The following is a 17,628-nucleotide window of genomic DNA, read 5'->3' as shown; positions in this document are numbered from 1 at the left end:
TATCACCCAGGCTGGAGTGCAGTGGTGCGATCTCAGCTCACTGCAAGCTTCGCCTCCTGGGTTTACGCCATTCTCCTGCCTCAGCCTCCCGAGTAGCTGGGACTACAGGTGCCCGCCACCTCGCCCGGCTAGTTTTTCGTATTTTTTAGTAGAGACGGGGTTTCACCGTGTTAGCCAGGATGGTCTCGATCTTCTGACCTCGTGATCCGCCCATCTGGGCCTCCCAAAGTGCTGGGATTACAGGCTTGAGCCACCGCACCCGGCCAGTTTTGTTATTATTTAGTAGATATAATAACATATACCTCTTTGGGGATATTAAATATTTTATATACACTTTTTTCTTTTGTTCCCAGCAGTGTATCTGATGTCTCCAAGCCCCTTTGTTTATTCCTTTTTATTTTGGTATTTTTCATGTTAAGGTGTATCTTTTGTTATGTGGTGATCCTTGCCCGCCCCTACGTAATTAAAGAATGAGGCTAAAATAATCATTGAAAACCATAAGTGTTTGAATGGGGACAGGGCTCTCTTGCATAGCCATTCAGGTTGAAGAATGCAGAACTCCTGCAGATATTATTTACGTATATCCTTTGTAGTCTCAAAAATTACTAATGTTTACCGTATTAGAAATTGAAATAATAGTATTTTAAAACTATTGTCAAAAATAAAAATAATAAATATATGTCAACATACATAACATTTTTTCTGAAAAATAACTATTTTCCAAAACAACAGCAATTTAGTGAGAAAGAATGGCTTTATTTTACACTTTTGCATGTTTCTTTAATGTCAAGCTTTGTAGAAAAAAATTGTATTCTCATGTTTCTGAATCCAATCTGTTGTGATACATTCTTTTGGTTGAAATGTATGAGGAATACCCGGCCTCACCCAGTACTTTAATAATATTTTCCAATAATTGAGATTATTTTCCTTTGATACTACACCAAAAGTAGACAAGTGGAAGTTTTCTTGCTTGTTACACTGTGGAATCTAACTCCGTATCACTGACCTTTTTTGCTTTGTTACATCAAAATCTGTTTGTCTGTTTTACAATTTGAATGGATCTTTTATCCATGCCTAATTTTGTAATATCATGCATTGGTCATTTGGAACATATTGGCTCACTAAGTGCCCTAGATCTTCCAAATGTTGAAATATTTCATTATATAATATCAAGTACTCACAGTAAATATTAGCATTAATCTAATCAGTGGTAGATAGGAGTTTTTGCTTGATTTTGTTACTGGAAACGAATGCTGTCAGTTGTTTTCCTTGATACGACAGGCTCACTTCGTTGATTTTTCAAAAAGAAAAAGTCCACTGAAACTCAAGTCTAAATATTCATAATTTGACAGTCATTCTTTAAAATAAAAATGGTGTTCTATGAAAAAAATGTAGGTAAGTACAACTCACGACTCAATCACAGACCCAAATGTTTTCAGTAGGCAACAGTTGTATCTTATGCATACTTTGCATTTTGTCACACAAATTATTAAAGAGATATGAGCTCAAAGATTGAGATTTAGTAAAATTATTACTTTTTAAAATTTGTGTCGGTGTGGTGTGAAGAATACTATGTGTATGGTGGTGAAGGATGCAATGACTACTGGTACAGGTTGGGTTTGGTGCTCCTGCCTTGAGTTATATTAATTTGCCACCATTTTTACACACTACTGTTTTTATGCCAAAGTTGTGACTTCACATGCCTCCTGAAAGTGGCTTGGAATCCCCAGGTGTCCATATATCTTACTTTGGGAACGGATGATATGAATTACAGTTTGTTGCCTTCTGGATTTGTGCACTGTACAGTATGCACAATCTGCATGAGAATTACGTAGACTTCAGTGTGGGAAAATTAGGTGCTGAGCTGACTGATTCTTTGTTGAGGAGGATGGTCTCAAAATCATTATGGAGAGGCCAGGTGTGGTGGCTCATGCCTGTAATCCCAACACTTTGGGAAGCTGATGCAGGAGGATCCCTTGGGGCTAGGAGTTTGAGAGTAGCCTGGGCAACACTGGAGACTTCGTCTCTATTTAAAAAAAATTTTTTTTAACTAAACAGTCATAGTGAGCACATAATGTGTAGTCCTAGCTACTCAGGAGACTGAGGTGGGAGGATTGCTTGAACTCAGGAGTTCGAAGTTGCAGTTGAGCTATGATCATGCCACTACATTCCAGCCTCGGTGATAGAGTGAGACCCTGTCTCTTAGAAAAAAAAAAAAAACAAAAAAAAAAACATTCTGGAAAATTTTTTCTTTGGGGTTGATCATTTTCTCCAGAGAGAAATGTAGCTTCTAGCTGAGGGTGCTAGGTTGGGGAGTGAGTTCTCTGGCTGTTGGCATTCTGGAAGCCAGGCATGGAGAAGAATTGTTAAGTATGTGGACTTCTACAAAATCTTTGCGTTTTCTCAGTATCTCCTGTGTGCCTTTTGCTGTTCCTGGTGTTCATAAGTCTAGACTATCTCCAGTTCAGAAAGTTAACTTTTAGGCCTGGCACGGTGGCTGACCCCTGTAATCCCAGCACTTTGGGAGGCCAAGGTAGGCGGATCATTTGAGGTCAGGAGTTCACAACCAGCCTGACCAACATGGTGAAACCCTATGTCTACTAAAAATAAAAAAATTAGCTGGGCATGGTGGAATATGCCTGTAATCCCAGCACTTTGGGAGGCTGAGGTGGGTGGATCACCTGAGGTCAGGAGTTGGAGACCAGTCTGGCCAACATGGTGAAACTCCATGCCTACTAAAAATACAAAAATTATCCAGGCATGGTGGTGGGTGCCTGTAATCCCAGCTACTGGAGGGGCTGAGACAGGAGAATCGCTTGAACTTTGAAGGTGGAGGTTGCAGTGAGCTAAGATCGCACCACTGCACTCCAGCCTGGGTGACAAGCAAGACTGTGTCAAAAAAAAAAAAAGGAAGGAAGGAAGTTAAGAAGGATGCTAACTTTTAGCCTCTTTGGTAAGGAAAGGTATAGGTACCTGTTGTGTAAGCTTCGGGGAAGGAGCATTTAGATTTCCCAGCAATGCTTTGTTTTTACTTTTTGTGTACTAAATAGTATACTGACCACCTGCAAATACCAGATATTTTTGGTTCTCTGGGCAAATTGATTCTCTTCCCCTTGCACTCCTCCACTGCAGACATTCATTGTAACTTCCTCCATACTGCTAAGTCAGTACCAACTCTTCCAGTGATTTTCCTATTTCTAAAAAGTTGGTGAAATCTGTTTAGCAATTAGTATACTTTGATGTTTTCTTCATCTTTATGAGTAAAAATATTTTATTTCTTTGCCCTCATTTTAGCAGGGTTTTGAGAGGGTGAGTAGATGAATGTATGTGATAAATACACCATTATCAATTTTATAGGCTTGAGTTGATCTACCATAGTGGTTAAGAGGTAGATGTAGATTTGAATCTTTACTACTAATTGTGGTATTGCCTTGGTTCTTTGCCAGTTATTGTGGTATTGCCTTGGGTTCCCACTCAGTCTTATTTCTCATGTATAAAAATAGTGTTTATAAAATCTAATATGTAAATTAAATGAGATAGTGAATGTAAAGTTCTTAATACACTGCTTCATGCATCATATGTACTGCATAGCTGGTAATTGTTACAAGCTGTTAGGTTGGCCTATGGCTTACTGAGGTTTTACTCTTTTCTTTCTTCCCTGTAAAACATTTGAAATAAGTAGAGTATTTCTTCCTTAGTGGACTGTTTCATATTTTTGGTTTGACAGTGGAAGGGTTACCGTGACTCACTATGAAATCATAAATTCAAAAATGTTTTATCTAAATATCTGTGCTTAATATATTTATATAAAATACTATGGAGGCATCTTGTTATTCAGATTCAAGTTGTGTTTTACTAGTTTTCTGTTTAAGTAATTGTAATTATGACCCACATTTGAAATAGCGGTTAAGAAAAGCAGATATTGACATGGGTGGGTAACTGCTTTTTTACCTTGAATCAGAAACTTTTGGTACACTGAAACTTTTGTAAGTTTAAAAACATTTTTAAAACTGCATATAATTATGATAATTATTCTAATTATATTTTATATTTAATAAATTATTTTTCTATTTCTGTGTTATATTAAGTTGCACACTTTTCTTTTATCCAGAAAGTTTAGCATAATAAAAATAGTTTTCTTTAAGATTAACTGTGAATGTAAAAGAAAAGTATTATTAATTATTTCAGGAAATTGGAAGACCTAACATGGCTGAAAGAGAAACAGAAACATCAAATTCTGAAAGGTAAATATAAGGAAAAAATGAGTTTCTTAAAATTCAAGTATACGAAATAACACTTGAGCTGCGTTATTTCACAGTTAACTGGCAAAGGACTATTTAAATTTTTGTATATAGTGCTATTTTCTATAATGGCTCTTAATTAAAATAAAACTTAAAAACTTTAATCCAACAAAAATATTCTCTATATCCTTCGTTTTTAAATATTTTAAACATATAGAGTATATTTTGTGCTGTTAAATTTTTGAAAAACTACTTACTAGCAAGTAAAATGTTAGCAGATTTTCTTTGCCCCTATTAAATGAATACATTTACAAGATGCTACATGTTACTGGACAGGAACAGTTATTGCAAATAGATAATCTTAAGATTTTTTAAAGTATTTTCCAAAAACTATAAGACTACTTATGTGGTAGGATTTCAATAGTTTCAAAATTGAGGGATTGGCTTTTAAAATTTTCATACTTTGATAGAATGTTAAAGAACACAAGATGTTTCACAGTCTTTTAGCAGAAGAGAATCTGAACATTCCAATTAGAACTTTATTCCAAAGAAGGGTAATTTTATTTTGTCTTTTAAGTAATTTCACCCATTTATATCTGTATGCTATATATTTTACAGTAGGTTGCCTGTTAGTCTGTTGAGATTAATCTTTTGTCCCTAAAAGCAAATTATTAAGTTCCTATGGAGGTGTTTCTTATACTTCATTAGTAAAGTGATCTCGCCCTTTCTTCACCTGGCATTTTTTGTAAGTTCTCAGGGGACTGTTAACAAAAAATCAACTAAAGAGTTAGAAAATGCGGACTAGTCATCTCTGTATTATGTAACGTTTTCTGTAAATTGTAGTTAGTCCATTATGATCTGAACAAAAATAAGAATTATACAAATTTGAAATGAGGAAAAAAATAATAGTTTTTCTATTTGTAATTAGCCAGTTAAGATCCAAAAAATGAGTTAAGAATGATTGAAATTAATGAGAATACTGATTAAAGTAGCCTGGTGTAAAAATCAGAATCTTTCTAATCTACCACTAACATATGATTACAAAATATAGTGGACAAACTTGCCCAATCATAATGTAACAAAAATGATACAACTGATTGATCACAGCCAGTTGCAGAGTTATTTGTTCTTTTTCCACTCCCACCACTTCGCTTGACTAGCCTTAAAAATATCTATATCTATATATAGAGAGAGAAATGGGGAGGATCCAAATCAAGAAAAGCAAAATTTTACCATGATAAAAAATAATATATTAACTGCATGATAGACTATTTTACAAATTAAATTATGAATTGAATAAACATTTATGGGATTTGTTTTGGAAACTGACAAACTTAAAAAAAGATTTATATTTTTCTACTTAGCAATACCATAATGTATTTAATCATTCCTTTCTTGTTGGATAAGATATTAGGTTTTTGGCTGGGCACTGTGGCTCATGCCTGTAATCCCAGCACTTTGGGGGGCCGAGGCGGGTGGATCACGAGGTCAGGCGTTCGAGACCAGCCTGACCAATATGGTGAAACCCCATCTCTACTAAAAATACAAAAATTAGCCGGGCTTGGTGGCATGCGCCTGTAATCCCAGCTACTCAGGAGACTGAGGCAGAAGAATCACTTGAACCCAGGAGGCAGAGGTTGCAGTGAGCCGAGATCATGCCACTGCACTCCACCCTGGGCGACACAGTGAGACTCTGTCTCAAAAAAAAAAAATTAGATTTTTAATATTCACTATTTTAAACATTGTTTTAATGAGCTTCCTTGATAAATGTCTTTTACATTTTTAAAGTATGAAATTTATGGGGAAGAGTTGTAGAATATAGGTGATTTGTTTAGTTCTAAAGTATATTGTTAATCAGTAATTGTTAAAACTGGGTGCTATTGGTTTAGGAATAGTCTAAAGACAAATCAGTAGAACAAAACAAATAGCAGAGAAATAGCCTTATATAAATAACAATTTAGTAAATAATAAATTGCCTTTTGGAAATGTTGCTAGGATATTTGTGCAATTCATTGGGAATACGTCTAAATGTCAGATTGATTAAATGTAAGAAATAAGGTATATGTAATCATTAAATTTATTTTTGTAAAATAAGCATCCTTAGATCTAGATAATGGATTGGTGATCTTCTTAGAAATCTTGTTTCTCGTATTTTATGGTTCACTAGATAGTTTCTGTTAACACATCAGGGCCAGAATAAACACACAGAAGCACACACATATAAATATATATGTGTACAAACATGTTCACACACTTAGATGTGTATGTATGTTATATATTTACATACAGTTTTTCAGGCATATATTTATGTTTTTAAAATTAGGCTATTAAAAATTAGAGAATATGTTTGAATGATTATCTGATTTTACGTATGGAAAAACATCCTAAACATAAGAGGCTATTTAAATCATAAAGGAGGCTGGACATGGTGACTCACACCTGTAATCCCAGCACTTTGGGAGCCAAGGCAAGAGGATTGCTTGAGCCTAGGAGACCAGCCTGGGTAACATGGAAAGACCTTGTCTCTGTGAAAAATAAAGAAATTAGCTGGGCTTGGTGGTGTGCGCCTATATTCCTAGCTACTTGGGAGCCTGAGGTAGGAGGATCACTTGAGTCCAGGAGGTCAAAGCTGCAGTAAGACATTTGCACCACTGTGTTCCAGTCTGGGTGACAGAACAAGACCCCGTCTCAAAAAAGAAAAAAATCATACAAAAATATAGATTTTTTCCAAATATATTTTTTTATTTTAGGTACTTTTGCAAGTTAATAAAAATACTTAAATTTAAACTAGAAACAGGCAAGAGATATGAACAGATGAACATAATGACAGCCAGGACTAAGACTAGTTGATAGACATCTTTTAGTATGTGACTCCAGAGTTTCTCAGAATCTTGCCTAAGAAAATGGCCTCCTGCTAAATTATACTGGCACAGCAAGGATGGGGAACTTGGACTTGTTTTCCTTTTTGATGGGCAAATGTACCTTGACTTTTTATTTTTTAGAGCATGTCTTTATTTTGATAGTGTTCAAAAACATTGCTTTATGAAGAAATACATAATAAATTACTTTATTTTTTCAGTAAACAGGATAAAGCTGCTTCTTCAGAAGAAAAAAATGGATGTAATGCAAATTCATTTGAAGGCTCATCAGCAACAAAAAGTGAAGAAAGCCTAACAGTTTCAGATAAGGAAAATGAAACCTGTCTTGCAGACCAGGAAACTGGCTGCAAAAACATCTTCAGTTGTGATTCAAATATTGGTGCAGATAAAGTGGAAAAGAAAAAACAAATACATGTTTGTCAGGAAATGGAGTTGAAGATGCGCCAAAGTTCAGAAAACATAATCTTATCTGCTCAGATTAAGGATCACAACTCCAGTGAAGCCAGATTTTCTTCAAAGAATATTAAGGATTTGCGGTTAACATCAGATAATGTTAGCATTGATCAGTTTTTGAGAAAAAGAGATGAACCTGAATCTGTTAGTTCTGATGTTAGTGAGCAAGGCAGTATTCATTTGGAACCTCTGACTCCATCAGAGGTACTTGAGTATGAAGCCACAGAGATTCTTCAGAAAGGTAGTGGTGATCCTTCAGCCAAGACTGATGAAGTAGTGTCTGATCAAACAGATGACATTCCTGGAGGAAATAACCCCAGCACAACAGAGGCAACAGTAGACCTGGCAGATGAAAAAGAAAGAAGTTGAAATTAGTCATTTTAAGTTTCAGTGTACCAACGATAAGGGCATTTGGAACAGTGCTATCAGGTGAGCTCAGTGGTGCTTTTGTAGGTTCAGAAATGGAAATATGTAAGGGAGGTCACACATACACTTTACCTGTATGTTCAACCTATGTTATCAAATCAATTTGCCAATAATAGCATGATTAGTAGGGATTCCCAAGAAGTTATTAAAAACATGAACAAGATTTTAATGATAGTTACAGTTGCAGTGGAAAGGTCTCGTTTAATGGTTTTCAAGGAAATGGGATTTGGTTGTTGACATGAATTGATGATATTAGTTATATTTATAAAGCCTTTCAAACTTCATCAGTCCTAAGCTAAAAATCCTTATTACTTATACATCCTTTTCAGTGAACTGAGAGGAAAAGATTTGGAAACCATGTACTTTTTGGGAGTAACTGATTTAAAATAATGGCTGATTGGCATTGTTAATGAAGGCTTTATTTTTTAGGATGATGCTGGTAAATGGAGCATGCTTAGAGTATGAAATTGACCTAATGAGAATTTGGATGAACATAAACTTAATTTTGGATTTAATATAACATTCCAGTCTGTCAGACGCATGTAAACAGAATATTTGAATCTTTGTACCTCCATACAAGTGTTAGCCTGCTAGGCTGTAAGCTTACCTTAATTAAACTTTCAGTGAAAGTGGAATTATTAAGATATAAATTTATATTTGTGCTTTTTGTCAGTGTGTAAGCTGTGTAGAAATTCTTCGATGTATTAGTTGTATTAATGTAAAGTAGACACCCATTGTTGAAACTCCTGTAGCTATTATGCTTTTAATATTGTTTTAATGATCTGCTTTAGAAATAGGCCCATAAAAATGGTCTGGAAGCCAAACCAAAGTATGGTATAATGTAGATATTGTAAAACAGTAAACTGAAAACATATCCTGGCATGTATTCAGCCATGTTTAAGTGACTTTTCTGTAATTGTAAAATAAAAACTTCAAATGGGACCTAAAACAGTGATGTAAAAAACTGGCTTTGGAGATTTAGCCTAATTTATCTATAAGATGGCTGCTACATTGATTTCTCAGTTTTTTTAATCATCTAGAATATAATAGATATAGAAATGAATAATATGAAGAACAGTAGTTTGCTTTGAAGTACTAATAAACTTTTATTTAAAGTGCTTCATTTTTACTTCTTAAAATGTGCTTTGGATTCTTAAATTTTGTTTCACTGAATGTTCAATGTTTTAAATGGTGATTAAAACTCTGCTGTATATAGTAGTTTTTGAGTAAATATTTGCAATAAAAATCTGTCCCCGAATAATTCTATTTTTCCAATCACTGCTTGATTCAGATTACCTTTGGTGCCTTTAGAAATTATATACTTGTTTAAGAAATTTAATATCAGTGTTAGCAGTGAGGATTCCATTCTACGTTCTTTAACTGCTGATGCATTATTTTAAATTAGGACTTAAAGTACAGGGGACAATATTGCTAATATTTATTTATTTATTTATTTTTTATTTATTTATTTTTGAGACGGAGTCTTGCTCTGTGCAGTGGCCGGATCTCAGCTCACTGCAAGCTCCGCCTCCCGGGTTTATGCCATTCTCCTGCCTCAGCCTCCAGAGTAGCTGGGTCTATAGGCGCCCGCCACCTCGCCCGGCTAGTTTTTTGTATATTTTAGTAGAGATGGGGTTTCACCGTGTTAGCCAGGATGGTCTCGATCTCCTGACCTCGTGATCCGCCCGTCTCGGCCTCCCAAAGTGCTAGGATTACAGGCTTGAGCCACTGAGCCTGGCCAATATTGCTAATATTTATGAGAATAGATTTGCTTTATAAATTCTTTTACTTCCAGATAAATAGAATTTAATATCTGCTTTTTTATCTGCTCAACAATTTAAAGAGGCTAAATAGGCAAAATATATTATGAATTATTTTGAGTATTTTGAGGAGGAGAGCTAATATTTTTATCTTTCCTGCTCCCAAGAAAAGATAGGGAGAGAAGGAGCCATTAGCTATCATCCTTCACCTTGTTAAAATGTAATTCTGTATCATGGAAGATTTTTGGAAAATATGAATCTTAGAAGAGCAGAGTGTAGGGAAAAGGCCTGTCTCTATAAGGACCACTTTGTGAGTCTCATTCAGTGTGTTGCCACATTATCACATTATACCACAAAACTCTAGAGCACTATGCCAAAATAAGCCTCTAAGTGCTCAAAATAAGTCTATAATCCCTTTGGAGCTTTGCTACTCCAGCCCCCATATACCTTTCGAGTTGTGGTATTCAAAGTAGCAGGTCAATGAACTGTTTGTACCTATATACTATGAGAAAAGGAACCTATACTGGACTGTAAGTGCTTCATTGAGAAAGCCTGGCAATGAAAAAAAAAAAAAAAAATAGTTGAATTAAGAATTGTACTTGGAACCATAGCTGGTTTACATTCTCTCTCAATCTCCTTATCTCCAGTCAGGAACAACCAATCCAGGTACGCAAACCAAACCTTTGGTAGCAGTGCTTTAGAGCAGTGGTTAGGAAACTTCCTCTACAGGGCCAGACAGTAAATAATTGTGGGCCATGTAGTACAGTTACCCAACTCTGCCTTGTATCATGAAAGCCAGTGTAGATGATATGTAAATTTGAAACTGTGTTCCAGTAAAACTTTATTTACAAAAATAGGATGTTGACTGGATTTGGCCCATGGACTATAGTTTGCCTACCCCTGCTTTGTAGTGCTTAAACTCCTTTGATAGAAATATGAAAGCCAGTGATGCTCTCTAGTGACTGTTTGCCTAAGAACCATCAAGACGCCTTAGTATGTTATAGTTCGCTGTTAAAACAATAGGATTATGCTGGATTATAAGTGCAGTTTAATAATATCAAGAAGCTTTACTTTATAGGATGCACTGTTAATTTATATTGAAAATCTGAATACCATATTCACATATGCACTTGTTGTTACTACAAGACTACTCTTTGTATTAACTTTAATGAAATAGGAAGTTTGTATGCACTATAAGAGGATTGCAAGTGTTTTATTTTTACTAGAGTATTATAACACTAAGACTTGTTTACTCAGCTAAGAAGCAAAACACTTGATTTACCTATTTCTAAACTTTAGAGGAAAAACAATTATCTTTTAAGTACAGTTATGTGCCACATAATGACGTACCCCATGTATGATGGTGGTCCAATAAGATTATAATGAAACTGAAAAAATACTCTTGCCTGGTGACATCTTGATGATGCTGACCCCACATAGGCCTAGGCTAATGCGTGTGTGTGTCTTAGTTTTTAGCAAAAAAGTTTAAAAAGTAAAAACAAACTGTTTAATAGTAAAAAAAAGTTATAGAATAGGATATAAAGAAAGGTATTTTTGTAGAGCTGTCAAATGTTTGTGTTGTTAGCAAAACATTAATACAGAAGAGTCAAGTAAAAGGCCAGGCACAGTGGCTCATGCCTGTGGTCCTAGCACTTTGGGAGGCCGAGAGGGGCAGATCGCTTAAGCCCAGGAGTTTGAGACTAGCCAGGAAAACGTGGTGAAACTGCACCTCTGCAAAAAAAAAATAATAATAAAAAAATTAGTCTTTGGGAGGCTGAGACGGGTGGATCACGAGGTCAGGAGATCGAGACCAACCTGGCTAACACGGTGAAACCCCGTCTCTACTAAAAATACAAAAAATTAGCCGGGTATGGTGGTGGATGCCTGTAGTTGCAGCTACGTGGGAGGCTGAGGCAGGAGAATGGCGTGAACCCGGGAGGCGGAGCTTGCAGTGAGCCGAGATCGCGCCACTGCACTCCAGCCTGGGCAACAGAGCAACACTCCGTCTCAAAAAAAAAAAAATTAGGCATGGTAGCAGTTGCCTGTAGTCCCAGCTACCCAGGAGGCTGAGGTGGGAGGATCACTTGAGCCTAGGAGTTCAAGGCTACAGTGAGCTGTAATCGAGCCACTATACTCCAGCCTGAAGGACAGAGCAAGACCCTGTGTCAGGAGTCAAGTAAAAAATTTTTAAATACATAAAGTAAAAAAGTTATTGTATGTTAGGGTTTGTTATTGAAGAAACATTTTTAAATTTAGACCAAGTGTACAGTATTGATAAAGTCTATAGTAGTGTACAGTAATGTCCTAGGCCTTCACAGTCACCATTCACTGACTCATCCAGAGCAACTTCCAGACCTGCAAGCTCCATTGATAGTAAGTACTCACAGGCGTACAATTTTTTATCTTTATACTATATTTTTACTGTACATTTTCTATGTTTAGATACACAAACACCATCGTGTTACACTTGCTTACAGTATTTAGTACAGTAACATGCTGCCCAGGTTTGCAAGCTAGGAGCAATAGACTATGCCATATAGTCTAGGTGTATAGTAGGCAGTACCATCTAGGTTTGTGTAAGACCACTCCATGATGTTCACACAACGCTGAAACTGCCTAACAATGCACTTCTCAGAATAGATCCCTCTCATTAAGCGATGCATAACTATTTTTTTGACTGAGGCACATCTGCAGATCAATGTAGACAAAATGAATAAACAGATTTTTGAAAGCCATGACAATATTTAATTTTCAACTTAAAAGCTTCAAATTAAAAGATACACTCAGATCATTTGTGAGGAACTAAACACATCTGTAGCAACAACTATAACATCTTTAAGAAATGAGATATGTTGGGTGAAATTGCTTTTTATAGTTAGCTCTAGCGAACTTTTAATTGCTTGTTAAAAGTCCTGTAAAATTGCCTTCATTTTTAACAAATATTTTCCACATAATTTGGACTTCATTGATGGCACAGTGTGCCATTATTATGAAGATTATTGGGCCACACTTTCAGGGAAGCTGTAGCTGCAGAAGTTAATGACTTGAAAGACAGTTGATCACAGAAGTTACCTTGGGTTTTGGTTTCTGGAAAATGCCCCAGGTACATCTAGGATCATTAGACTTAACCAAAAACAGAATAGAAAAATTGACTGTATTGCTGATCCACTCCAACACCTTTTTTAAAATGACTTTTCTCCCCTGAATATTAAAGTAAGGCATGCTGTTTGTGGAGATTTGGAGAAGTATAAAGTATGATTTTAAACTTTTTTTTTCAGATGGAGTTTTTGCTCTTATTGTCCAGGCTGGAGTGCAGTGGCGTGATCTCGGCTCACCGCAACTTCCGCCTCCCGGGTTCAAGCAATTCTCCTGCCTCAGCCTCCCGAGTAGCTGGGATTACAGGCATGTGCCACCACGCCCGGCTAATTTTGTAGTTTTAGTAAAGACAGGGTTTCTCTATGTTAGTCAGGCTGGTCTCGAAGTCCTGACCTCTGGTGATCCAGCTGCGTCAGCTTCCAAAGTGCTGGGATTACAGGCGTGAGCCACCGTGCCAGACCGGTTTTAAACTTTTAAAGTATTTCATCTTTATCCGGTACCTTAAAGACATTTTTTTTTTCTTGAGATGGAGTCTCGCTCTGTTGCCCAGGCTGGGGTGCAGTGGTGCAATCTCAGCTTACTGCAACCTCTGCCCCTCAGGTTCAAGCAATTCTCGTGTCTCAGCCTCCCAGGTAGCTGGGATTACAAGTGCCTGCCACCACACCCAGCTAATTTTTCTGTTTTTGGTAGAGATGGGGGTTTCACCACGTTGGCCAGGCTAGTTTTGAACTCCTGATCTCAAGTGATCCACCTGCCTTGGCCTCCCAAAGTGCTGGGATTACAGGCGTGAGCCACCATGCCTGGCCTCTACTTCCTTGAAAACATTTTAATTCTCTGTGTTAGGGGTTAGCAGACTATGACCCACAGTTGACTACCTATTTTTATAATCAAAATATTAGAACAGCCATACTATTTAATTACATATTGTCTGTTGTTACTTTTGCACTACAACAGCACAGTTATATGAGACAGAGACCATAAGGCTCACAAGCCTAAGTTATGTACAATCTGGCCCTTTAAGGAAAAGTTTGGCCCTTACTTTATATTTTCATATAGTCCATATCATACTTTTATAACCATTCTTTAATTTTCATTATTGTAAACATTACAGTGGAACTTAGTTTATAAATTTGGTCCACATTTCTTACTATTACCTGTTCTAGAATTACAAGTTTGCAATTTTTTGAAGATTATTCAGTTTTTAAATTAAGAGACTCTCTCTGTCGCCCAGGCTGGAATTCAGTGGCATGATCTCAGCTCACTGCAACTTCCACCTCCCGGGTTCTAGCAATTCTTCTGCCTCAGCCTCCTGAGTAGCTAGGACTACAGGCGCACGCTGCCAGGACTCGCTAATTTTTTGTATCTTAGTAGAGATGGGGTTTCACTGTGTTGCCCAGGCTGGTCTTGAACTCCTGAGCTCTGGCAGTCCACCCACCTTGGCCTCCCAAAGTGCTAGGATTACAGGCATGAGCCACCATGCCCGGCCCTTTTTTTTTTTTTTTTTTTTTTTTTTTTTGAGACAGAGTTTCGCTCTTGTCGCCCAGGCTGGAGTGCAATGGCACGATCTCGGCTCACTGCAACCTCCACCTCCCGGATTCAAGCAATTCTCCTGCCTCAGCCTCCTGAGTAGCTGGGACAGGCGCCTGCCACCATGCCTGGCTAATTTTTGTATGAGATGGTGTTTCACCATGTTGACCAGGCTGGTCCTGAACTCCTGACCTCAGGTAATCCACCTGCCTTGGACTTCCAAAGTGCTAGGATTACAGGCATGAGCCACCACGCCCGGCCAAAATATCCATTATTATATTAACATAATCTTTATAGAAAAATAGTAAAATAATACTTAAGTTTGTAAGGTAGAAATGGAAAATTCTCTTACCACAATATTAGCGGAAAGCTTCTTGTCCTGGCATAAACTTCTAAGACTTGATGTTTTCATCTAGATTTTTTTTCTTCAACTCTTCAAAGTCAGTTTTATTTATTAATTTTTAAAAACCTAATGTGATTTTCATTCCTACAATTCACCAAATATTTCTAGTGTGTGTGGCCGTGTAACTAGTTCCTGGCCAGTGCATTGTGAGCGAAAGTGGCTTCTGGTTTGGAGCATATAATTGTTGATGTGAAACTCTTCAGAATTTTTTTTCCTTTGTCGTGGTGCCTTGTCATATTTGAGATGGTGACTGCTCCATCAGGCTGGGTTACTGAGGGACTACTATGAACAGAGAGAGCCTCCCTGTTTATTCAGATGGGCGTGTGAGAGAGAATGAGTATTTTTGTTTTAAGCCTCTATAGTTAGGGAATTTTTGTTTCTGCAACATAACCTGGCCTATCTTGATCAATACAGTCGTGAATCCTGGAAGTGTAGTGCTACCATGAAAAAAATAAAATCCAACTTAACTATTACAGTGGCTTAGGTGACAGATGGTGTGGCTACATGAGGTGATCCAAATTCTGATGTGAAAGATTTGGTAAACTATTTCCTGTAATACTTGGAAGACAAATAATATTCTTAATAAACTTGTATGTCTATCAGAAGATTACTTCGGATAACAGAATGTTAACAGCATGTTTTGATTACTGTATTAGCTGCATTTGACAAGATGATGATTATTATTTTTTTTTGGATGAAGTCTCGCTCTGTTGCTCAGGCTGGAGTGCAGTGGTGTGATCTCGGCTCACTGCAACCTCTGCCTCCTGGGTTCAAGTGATTCTCCTGCCCCGGCCTCCTGAGTAGCTGGGATTACAGGTATCCATCACCACACCCAGCTAATTTTTGTTTTTTGGCTTTTTTTGTATTTTTAGTAGAGATGGGGTTTCACCATGTTGGCCAGGCTGGTCTCAAACTCCTGACCTCAGGTGATCCACCCACCTGGGCCTCCCAAAGTGCTGGGATTGCAGGTGTGCGTCACCACGCCCGGCCTGACAATGTATTTTAAGAAAGAAATTAACTCAGCTGAGAAATAAGAAAAGGTAGGATTGCAAATGAGAACAAAAAAGAACACAGGAACTCTAGAAATTCAGATATATGCAAGGCTGGAGAGGCAACTTCTTACCTCCAACCATTAAAAGAAGGCCTTTAAGCAACAAAACTTAATTAAATAAAGAATATGGCCATTACAGTAATTGTTAAAACTTTTAACTAAATTAAAGAGAGGTCCCATAGTGTTTCTATATGGGAACTCCTAACAGCATATTTTGGGAAATTTATATATTTTCTGAATTTCAAGACAAATCAGTCAAGAAATTGTTGAGACAGAGAAAAGTATTGTAACTCTCCTCTTAGAATTAAAGCTTAATAATCAACTTAGAGCCATTATCCTTTGAAAGAATTCATTGAAGTCACGCCCAAAAGCAAGAGCAGGGAATGCTGACATGTGGAGTTCAAGGGTAAGGTCAACATTTCCCAGAACCAGAACAGAAGCACTTAGAAGGAAAGTGGTCACAATTGAATCACTCAGTGATTGCCATTGCCATATTGTAAGTCTGTGTTCTTGCCTCATCTGCTGCTGAGGGTTAGTCATTCTTGTAAATGTAATAAATATCCACGGGTTTATGTAGATAGTATACTTTATACAAATCCTATCAATGGTGTTCCAAGAAATAGCACAACATAGGAGCAAAATAAGCCCTTAAATTGGCAATTTTGACTGTGCTTCTGTGTAATGCGTTAACCTTGCCAAGAGATCCAAATGTTACGTATTTCAAATACTACCAAATCAATTTTTTGGCACTTTCAGTGTTTAAGTATTTGCCAAAGTCTACTGTTCTTTGCAAATACTTTAACAAGAAATGCAAAGAAAAGAAGACATGAATGTTATGGAACATTTTAAAAAGAAATCAGAAATGGATCTAAACTATAAATTAGCAAAAGCAGTATCAATTTCAACAGCAAGACCAAAATCAGGGCAGACAAAATACTTTCATCATTAAAAAAAGTAAGAGGTTTTTGAACTGGACTAATATCAATGCCAAATAAAAGAAATTTTTATATCTGAAACATTTGTAACCAAATAAAGATAAAGACGATTGGGTAGGGCAATTAATACCTTATGTGCTTTAAATTTTTCTTTTTTGAATAACTTTTAAACAAATATTTGTAGTCTTCCAGTTTTTAAAATGATTTTTTATTTCACATTTATGTTACTGTTTCCTTCATTTCTGTTGTCAATGTATCAGGTAGAAATAATGATATTAAAGTATATCATCTTGTCACAGTATATTGGCTCATAGTAATAAACCACATTTTAATTTTTTAGCAAAAAATTTCTGAAACAGTATAACTACTACAGAAAAATGATTCCATATTTATTAAGGTCACTCACAATTATTAAAAACTACATTAAGTATAATGTTATAAAAACTGCAGAATGATGATTCTGTATAATTTAGGAATTCCTGAGAATTTTCAGAAATTTTGATTCCTCATTCTCACATCCCAAATATTAGTATGTCAGAAATTGGGAAATACTAATGACCAATATGTCTTTTCAATGAGACAAAATGGCTTACGAAGCAGGTACTAAAGGGTCAGACTTCCACCAATACCTGATGGTCTCAAGGTACTCCAGTTAAGTGTGGGGAAGAGCTGGGGGAGACCTACTTTAAAAATTGTGGTTGCCTCTGGGCTCACTGCTGACTCGAATCATATAAACAAAAAACAAAATTTTTGAGAGAATTGTACCGTTAAAGGAACCATGGGCCTGGATTAAAAGTTTATGACTGTTTGAGACCCGTGGGCCCCCAACTTTCTATAGGAAGCAGCAGAGTGAGAAA

The 17,628-nt window shown here is 36.6% G+C and overlaps 1 protein-coding gene across 1 annotated transcript; it reads left to right on the top strand.

Annotated features, from left to right (window-relative positions):
- Positions 1–2,803: 2,803 nt before the first annotated feature.
- On the top strand, positions 2,804–9,260 carry LOC116272793 (zinc finger protein 280D-like). Its single transcript, XM_031661605.1, has 2 exons — positions 2,804–4,244; positions 7,321–9,260. Exons 1-2 carry the CDS (start codon positions 4,207–4,209, stop codon positions 7,940–7,942), a joined length of 660 nt encoding a protein of 219 aa, XP_031517465.1. The 5' UTR covers positions 2,804–4,206; the 3' UTR covers positions 7,943–9,260.
- The last annotated feature ends 8,368 nt before the right edge of the window (positions 9,261–17,628 follow it).

Source organism: Papio anubis, unplaced genomic scaffold (assembly GCF_008728515.1).
Source record: "Papio anubis isolate 15944 unplaced genomic scaffold, Panubis1.0 scaffold200, whole genome shotgun sequence".
Taxonomy (NCBI): domain Eukaryota; kingdom Metazoa; phylum Chordata; class Mammalia; order Primates; family Cercopithecidae; genus Papio; species Papio anubis.
This window is presented reverse-complemented; position numbering and strand designations above follow the sequence as displayed.

Excerpts from the sequence above, each read along its gene's own strand:
- LOC116272793 (XM_031661605.1), top strand. The coding sequence starts at position 4,207 with ATGGCTGAAAGAGAAACAGAAACATCAAATTCTGAAAG. Across the intron at positions 4,245-7,320 it reads GAAACATCAAATTCTGAAAG|TAAACAGGATAAAGCTGCTT; the intron begins GTAAATATAAGG and ends TTATTTTTTCAG.